Here is an 8,744-nt window from a genome sequence, read left to right on the forward strand (position 1 = left end):
ATATAACTCCACAAAACCAAGAATCATTCCAAGATGTTGGGCATAGCACTAGTGGCATGTTTCTTCAGAACAGAACAGAGCACTACAGGTCTTAAATTATACATTTGAGATTGATTTAAATAAGTTTAATTTCTTCATCACAAATATCCACTAATAATTGCCAATATATGGGCAATTTATTAAACTCCAATGACTCATCACCTATTTAATTGAGATCCATTTTTCTATAATTGCTTATGTATTTAACCTCATGGTACTAGAAAGCCATAGACAATATGGAACTTTATGAATGAAGGAATGAAGCATCTACATTGAATGATAACAAAATATATATGTTTCTTTGTAAGACTTTAGTTGTAACATTATTTTGTATGTGTTACAAAAAAAAACTACCATCTTTGTAATATTTTAGTTGTATCATTAATTTTGCATTACTATAGTTGCTATCTGTAACACAATTTTATAGAACAAGTGTTATGTGTTACAACGTTCATATGTAACACATAGTTTTGTGTTCCTATGAAAGTTCTTGTAACACATTGATGAATGAATGTGTTACAAGAGTGTATTACAATATCTAGGTTCTGTAGTGGTTACACTGGTTGTGAATGAAAGGGTAGAATTGTTGTAAAAGAAAGTTTCCAGGACCTCAAGGTAAAACTAATTTGGTTATTCTCCATTTAAATTGGTTGTGAATTTTAGAAATGTGTATAAAATCGTATAGAAATGAGAAAATGTAAACTAATTTTTGTAGCTTTCTGGCGAAGTCTAGTTTCATACAAAATTGACTTTGAGCATGTCACTGTTGTAGATCTGGCTCTTGGAATTATTTTGTGAAGTTTGTAGCATTAAAATGTCAACAGAAATTTAGCTATGATTTATTTTCCAAACTTGCAGTCTGGTTAAGATAGATTTTTAATAAATTCTCCAGTAAGTGAATCATGCTAAAATTTTTACAGTTACATGATAATGTGAAAAGTGTACTTCTGTAAAAATTTCATGTCTAGAAAACATAGCTAGAATTAGTTATAATTTATTTCCTTGCTCTAACTTCTAAATGCAATAAAAATAATCCTAACAGTGAAGTGGTATGAATTTTGGCTGACAGGAAATGGAGATTCATATTACGGCGCTCCTTGAAAATAAAGAAGATTTATATTACGGCGGGTATTTTTAAGTTCACTGTCCAACACGCACCCGGATCGGAGCGTCGGGATGCTAGCAGCTTCAAAAAATTTAGAAGAATACAATAAGTAGGCTTACAAAACTTTAAACGACAAACGAAATTACAAAACAGGCGGGGGTTCACCTGCGAAGAAAGAAGGCTTTGTGGGCCGCTTCCCGTATCAGTAGGGATTACGCGGCCCAACTGTCAAAGTTCATCCCGGACAGCAGCTGACCTTCCCCCACATCCCCCGCCGCCGCACCCTGAGTGAGTCCCTGGCTGCAGCCGCCATTCCTTTTCGGCGCGACCGCGCGAGAAAGAAAAGGCTTGCCACCTCCGCCGCGCCCGCGATTAGTCCGCCTCGCCGGCGCCGCCAGGCCGGTCAGGATGGTAAGCGCCCCCCGAACCCTGCGCCTCTCCGCAGCCCCTGGTTGGTTGTAAGGCTCCTAATTTGTTTTTACTTGCTTGAATCGATCGTCTTGAGGTGCTACGTGTAGGAAGGGGGGGTGGTTTAGGGTTTGTAATCCTGCCCACATTCTGTTTCCCAATTCCCATGGACTTCCACTGAATTGGTAGTGTGCCATGTACTATTCAGAACTGGCACCAGGTTAGAGATACCTGCCGGATTTGGGGTCGCTATTGTTGCAGAACAATCAGCAATAATTCCTCTAGGCATGCAAAATGTCTGGTCTGGTGCAGATAATTAGCCAACTGGGAGAATCCCTGTGGCTAGATGAACACAATGGCATATATAGTTGCAAGTACAAGAGACCATATATTCGCAGGGCAATAACAGGACATTACACCAGGGTATCAATTATTTGTGCTGGTCTTCTATTCTGTATCCGCTGTTAGCGTCTGATTGATGAAACTCGAAAGATCCATACAGATTCAGGTAGTAAACTCCTTGTGTTGCTTGTTACCTGTACGAGTGACTTAAAGATGTGCCTGCCTCCATTGCTGCACATGTCCACAGCTAATGTATTGCCACTGTTTGCAGTGTTTCTTGTTTTAACAAGCAGTCAAGCACCCATGTATGCATAGCTGATCCTAGTTTTCCTTATTGCTGCTTAGTCGAAGAAGAGGGGACTTTCATTGGAGGAGAAGCGGGAGCAAATGCTTCAAATATTTTATGAGAGTCAAGACTTCTATCTGGTAAATTCTTCGGAAGACAATTTGTTATGTTCACCTCAGTTTTATCATATTTACTATTTGCAAGGTTTAGTTCCTCTCCAGAAATAAACTCATGGGTTCTGTTCTTTCTATTTTCCTAACGTGGAAATGTGTCTACTTGTAAGTTGTAACTGTACCAAGATCTGCATTTCACCCTTTCTTCTTCTTATTTACGGTACTAAATATTTTGGTTGAATGAAATAAAGAAACAAATTGGCTTGCCAAGCATTGATCAAATTACAGCATTTAAATACCAGTATGTCAGTTTGTTGCTCTATTGATCCTAACTTGTTAAGTTGACCCAACCATGCTTCCTTCCACATTATTGGAAGCCATCGTTGATATGTTTCATTGTAAAAAAAAAGGATAGTTGCTTTTGGATAAAAAACATTTATATTAGTGCAATTGATTTTCCAGAGGACTATTCAGATCCTTATGGCTCCTTAATTGCATAAACTTGGACATTCATATGCATATGTAGTATTTTCCCATTTATCTCTTCTTTAATGTTTCATCACGTAGAATATGTTTCCCGTGCCATAAGTTTTTCCATCTGCCATTTTCAGCTCAAGGAGCTAGAGAAAATGGGTCCTAAAAAGGGAGTGATCAGCCAGTCCGTGAAGGATGTGGTGCAAAGCCTGGTGGATGATGATCTTGTTTTGAAGGACAAAATTGGGACTTCTGTAAGATTCACTATATGTAATTGTAGCATTGAATTAATTTTATTGGTGATTCAGAAAAGGATTCTTGTATTGCTCAATAGCATGCATACTAATTGCATGCAACTCCAGCTTTGCGTGCTTGCTGTGTTGCAAATAACTTTTTCTTGTTGTCCGTATACCTTTTATATCTAGTTCCATAATAAATAATTTCCTTGCAGGTGTATTTTTGGAGTCTTCCAAGTTGCGCCGGTAACCAGGTATTGCTATGGAGGCTTTCTCTTACATCTTCCTGCCATGCATAATAAAGTGACTGATAAATTGTCGATTTGGATTACGAACTGAAATTAAGATTTGATGACTTTGCCATATAATTTTCTGACGACGATGAGTAAAATGTGTCGAAACTAAGCAGGCCATAAGTCAGAAGATCTTAAATTTTCTTGAAAACCGAGAAAATCTGAAATCTTCTCTTAATATATAGAACTATAGATAGTGTTTTGTTGGGTTTCCTGTATTGTAACCTGATTACAGTGTTAAGCATTTGTGTTAGATCTCAGCCTCCACTGTAATCAAGTTCCTTGCAATCAGATACTGTGACATTGTGCTTGTTTCTTCTGGCTCTAATTTTTGTGATTTTTTGTATGAATTTTGAAGCTTTATATTGGAATCTGTAACTTTCCCCATCTTTGTGTTGCAGTCCCATTACAGAGCATGAACCAAACAAAGTTGAGTTTCGCTCAAATTGTGTTCCATTCCGCTCTCTAATTACGTTTAGATTTTCCTTGCAGAATCTGAACCAAACACTATCATAATATGATGCTGTTACAAATGTGGTACAAGCTAGTTATACTTTATGGAAGCTTAGCAAGTAGAAAGCCATGATTTGCCTACTTCATTTTAGAGGAACACCGTACTTTTTCTAAGGTTAAAGATAAAATTGAATGAATCAGGATAAGATGAATATAGGGGTCCTACTTGTTTCTCGCATTGCACCTTGTAACACTTGTCCCTTGATCCATAGCTGGGTCAAGTTTTAGCTAATAAATCTTATTTGGATTTGTTTGTAGTTGAGGAGTACTTACAATAAGCTGGAATCTGATCTTTCAAGCTCTAAAAAGCGTTACATGGAGCTTGTTGAACAGAGAGACAACCTGAGAAGAGGCAGGGAAGACTCTGTAAGATTTTTTTGCGTATTTTTGAGATATCTGCACTGCAACAAGCATATTGTCCCAACTCATGCATTTCCACAGGAAGAGAGGGAAGCTGCTTTGGAGGAGCTGAAGGCTGTAGAGCTACACCATAAGAAGCTCAAGGTACCTTTGTATTCATTATTCCTTTTTTGGGGGTCTCTTATTCCTCTATACATCTCAACAACCCCAAAATGATTTCAGGAGGAACTGGCTGCATATGCCGATAGTGATCCAGCTGCACTAGAAGCAATGAGTGTGTGATCCAAAACCCATCTTTTTCTAATACAAGGCTTGGATAGATATGCTACTGTTATTGATACATCCATCTGATTATTTCTCCTTTTCATCTAAGTTCTAGCAATATTAACTGGACCTGAATTTGTCTAAGTGTGCAAATCTTCTTCCCATCTTAACTGCAACTCTATGCTGATAAATGCAGAGGATGCTATAGATGTTGCTCATTCAGCAGCTAACAGGTGGACAGGTACTGGTACTTCTGCTAGTGAACTTCCCTCGAAATTCAATAATTTATTACACACATGCTATCGTTCAAAGGATAATCGCATTTTAATGACACTTCAGATAATATCTTCACTTTGCAACAATGGTGTTCAACTACATTCCCGCAAGCAAAAGAGCAACTTGAACATATGTACAGGGAGGTAGGTTGCGTCCTCTTATACTGTTATAGCCTTTTTGTGTTTACAGTATTTTCCCCGACGGCCAATTGATTGATTTTTTCTCATTGCGCAATGTGAGTTACCCATAACCATTGCAGACAGGCTAGTGCTACTGCATCTTTAGTATTCAGATACTTAGATGTTGCTTGTAAATTTGCGGTCTCCTCTGCCATGCCATCTGTAGATAAGATTCGTGATGACACTAAGGAAATTATGTTACATGCTTCCGTGGGTAAAAAAGAGGCGGATAATATGGAAAAAGTGAAATAGCAGTCTGTATGATGACTTTTAGATGAATTGATAGTTGATGCATGTGTTTAAACAGATGATCCATAAGCATCTACTAGTGCAAGAGTGAATCAACATGTTGTAAATTAAGCTGAACATATGACTTATCCCCCCCTTTTTTTTCAGCCTGGCTCACATGGACTGATTAATTTGCATACCCTTCTGTCCTGTAGTGAACTCCTACACCCTACATGATAGATTAAAAGTTCCAGTGTTGCAAATGGCCCAACCTAACCACTTCATAGTTGAAAAACACTTTAATTCTTTTAGTAATTTGTAATCTTGGAAAAAACATTTCGATTAGACAGTTTTGTTTTGTTGGCGGTGAGACTATGGTTTAGCTCTGTGTGAATTACAATGAACAGCTGAAATCGGGAACAGTTATTTTCGTCACCGCTACATGTTTCTCTATCCCAAGTATATTAACTTAAACTGTAAAATGTCTTCATTTCCTTTTGCAAGTCAAATTTTCCATCTGACTATCCTCATTTTTTGACTAAGTTATTCTTGTAAAACTTTAGGTGGGTATAACTGAAGATTTTGAGTATCTGCAGTGATGTTCAACAACCTGCCCTGTTACAGCGTTGTATGTAATCTTGCTCGCCACAGAATGTTGGATCTACCGTAGGTACAAGTTAATCCGTGTTGGTGTTATGTGAGCAATTGGCGCAGTTGTCCACAGTACATGGTTTTAGTATATTTCACATGTTTGATATGCGAATCAGATGCCTACTGAATGTTGTCAGGGAAAATGTTCCGGCTCAGCTGGATGCCAGTGAATGATATGATCTAGATGCATCTAGACTCAAAGGCAGGCGAGATTCTATGACAAGGGCTGAAATTTGTCATAGGGAAATGTAGGTACCATATGTATGTAAAATTGCAAAAATAGATTAAACAGGGTGATAAGAATCACCAGCTTTCAATCTTTTCCATGCCTCATGAAGTCGTGAATTGTTACCTTCCCATTTGTAGCATTCTCCTGTAATACTTCAAAACTTTATCAAAGTCTTGACTTTATCCTACATAATGGCTAGACTACCATGAAATATATTTGTTTCCTGATGGAAAGAACAACTATGACTTGCCAGCTGGAAATAATAACACTCAAAGAAATTCTTGACCTAACACCAACAACGCCTGGATTGCTAAAGCATGAAACCTTTTCAGTGGAGGGAACTTTCTTGAAAGGTGGTTGAATCTTTCAAAAGGGTTTTTCATCAATTGGTAAAAGATATCAACATTTAGCAGAAGGGTTTGACGAGATAACTTGCAATTTGCAACCAAGACCGGGCTATTATCTTTGATTAAAATTTACTCATTTCTATGTCCGCCTGTCATTGTCAAGAACTGTATTGAAAAGTAGTAACGACAACAACAATAAATACTATAGAAAACTAAATTATGACCGAATACATAACTTTTTTTGGTAGTTCTGAATCGAAAAAAGAAATAAGGTCTATGCGCATGATTGACATGGAGCCAGCAAATGAATAACCAAAGAAATGAAGAAACTTGAAGCATATCCAATAAATCGTAGTAATATGCTAACTTTTTTGTGTTTGCATCGCCACTGAAAAAATCACCTTTTAGTTGCACAACCGTGACCTGACTTTATCTATAGTTTGTATCTGTAACAACTCATGTCTCATCGCCCCAACTAATTAATCGTATAGGTGTTTACTGTTCTCTCCGATTGTCAATCCCCATAAAAGTTACTCCTATTTCGTTGTTTGTATATTGTGGTACAAAGAAGTATGTGGTTGTTTGATTTTCTTTTCTTCAATAAAATGATAATATTATTATCGTTAAATAACTCTAATAGTTTTGGTTGCACAGTTGATTCCAAAAGATTTCAAGCGTACCCTGTACACCATGCTTCACTATCAGAAAGATACACCACATAGGACAATTGCCTTTTAGTCCATATTAAAAAAGTTTGTCTTTCAATCAACACATTCTTCGTTATCAAGAGTCTTTAACACTCCTTTGGTGTACGGTTCTCTGCCCCGGCCCTCCGGGCATCCCCTTCTTTTTCATATAGCGGGCAGCTTTCCTGCTGCTTCGTTTAAAAAAAACACACACACTCTCTCTTCCAGCTTGTTCATACTCTGCACTTTGAACCAATATAATCAACCTTCTTTACAATATTAGTCGCGAAGTAACAGTGGTCAATGGCTTCTCATTAGTTTACTTACTTTTGAAGGTATAATAACTTTTATATTTTAGAGTAAACATATGGTGAACCCCATTTCACTCATTTTAGTTACTTGGTGCATTGTTGGTCAACACCAAGCTTGTCCATAGAGGCGAGGTAGACAAATTCTGAAGACTCAGTGAGAATGACAAATAACACTACGGTCACTATCGCTGAAGAATTTGTGACATAATAACTTTTCCATCTTAAATCTGTCTAGTTTTTTGTGATGTGGAAAGAAAGGGAGTATAGGACCATATAGCGACACATGCAGCAAAAAGAAAGTGAGTGACAGGAAAGTAGAGGAGACCTGGAGGAGGGACGACGGATGGGAAAGGAGAGACAAAGCTTGTGTCTGGAAAATGCGCGAGATAAAAAAAATAAAGAAATTATTGCGCTTGAAATAATGTGTTGACAATCATAAAAACGCAAATACCCTATACATAGGTCTTTTAGTTAGTTCCAAAATATAAGGTTATTTCTTCTGAAGTAGTTCCCCTGTCCAAAAAAACAAGTCATCTTAGGAATTTTCGGACAGATTAATAAGAGGTAAAATAACCTCGATTGCCCATTTATTAGCCATATTTGACGCTAATTGACTGCTGCGTGCCCACATGCACACATGCAAAATTAGTATAATTACTTATTTTTTGACTTGTTTTTTGGACGGAGGGAGTATTTAGCTAGTGAAGATTATTGTTTGCACCTATACAACTAGGAAAACTAACACACTAGTCATAACTTGTAGGGATGTCAATAGATCTATTTCTGTGCTAAAAAACTAGGCTGATTGATTTTTTTTGTTGGATCACATTCTATTAAAAGGAAACTCCTACACATTCAACCCTATTGTCCAACTGAAGTATGCTTGCATTTGATATGCGCTGCCTGGTGCATAAACCTCCATCTAGCTGTTTGATCTACGCCTGCTTGGCTCACGGTTATTGGGTGATACGTCTATCAAACATTCTAACTGATTGGTACATGCAAATCAATTTGATAAAAAAACTTATATACCCTTGAATTCAAATCTTGTATAAGACAAAACTAGTTCATGCATGCAACTCCATAAGGCAGCAATAGTTGTGGGAAATGTTCTTAGAAATGCAGTAACTATATATGGGAATAAATATGCTGCTGGTTTCTTATATACAAATAAAAGATAGCTATCACTAGGCTAGAAAACGTTTTTGCTGCCGGCTAAAACAAGTTTGTGCTAGCGGGTATCGCACCCGCCAACAACCTTGAGCCAGCACAGACGGTTCTGTGCTGGCGGTCGTCTTTAGCCACCCATCAGCACTGATGATTTCTATGCTGGTGGTGTGGTTACAACACCCGCCAGCACAAATAGTTTCTGTGATGGTGGGTGCTTAAGCTTCGTATGTGTTT

General features: G+C 37.7%; 1 protein-coding gene across 3 annotated transcripts; it reads left to right on the top strand.

Moving 5' to 3' along the window:
- The first annotated feature begins 1,378 nt into the window (after positions 1–1,378).
- On the top strand, positions 1,379–6,100 carry LOC117846457 (meiotic nuclear division protein 1 homolog). 3 transcript variants are annotated; one of them, XR_004638304.2, is made up of 11 exons: positions 1,380–1,555; positions 2,240–2,320; positions 2,905–3,021; positions 3,219–3,257; positions 4,068–4,175; positions 4,251–4,313; positions 4,392–4,443; positions 4,630–4,674; positions 4,773–4,852; positions 5,680–5,786; positions 5,905–6,100. XR_004638304.2 is itself a non-coding variant. In XM_072292169.1 (10 exons), the coding sequence occupies exons 2-10, from the start codon at positions 2,282–2,284 to the stop codon at positions 5,713–5,715; spliced, it is 579 nt and encodes a 192-aa protein (XP_072148270.1). In that variant the 5' UTR covers positions 1,379–1,555; positions 2,166–2,281; the 3' UTR covers positions 5,716–6,100. The 3 variants fall into 3 exon arrangements, 2 of the variants coding, with proteins under 2 accessions (XP_072148270.1, XP_034583511.1); XM_072292169.1 differs by having other exon boundaries at positions 1,379–1,555; positions 2,166–2,320; positions 5,680–6,100; XM_034727620.2 differs by having other exon boundaries at positions 5,680–6,100.
- Positions 6,101–8,744: the final 2,644 nt, after the last annotated feature.

The sequence above is a fragment of the Setaria viridis genome, chromosome 2 (assembly GCF_005286985.2).
Source record: "Setaria viridis chromosome 2, Setaria_viridis_v4.0, whole genome shotgun sequence".
Lineage (NCBI taxonomy): Eukaryota > Viridiplantae > Streptophyta > Magnoliopsida > Poales > Poaceae > Setaria > Setaria viridis.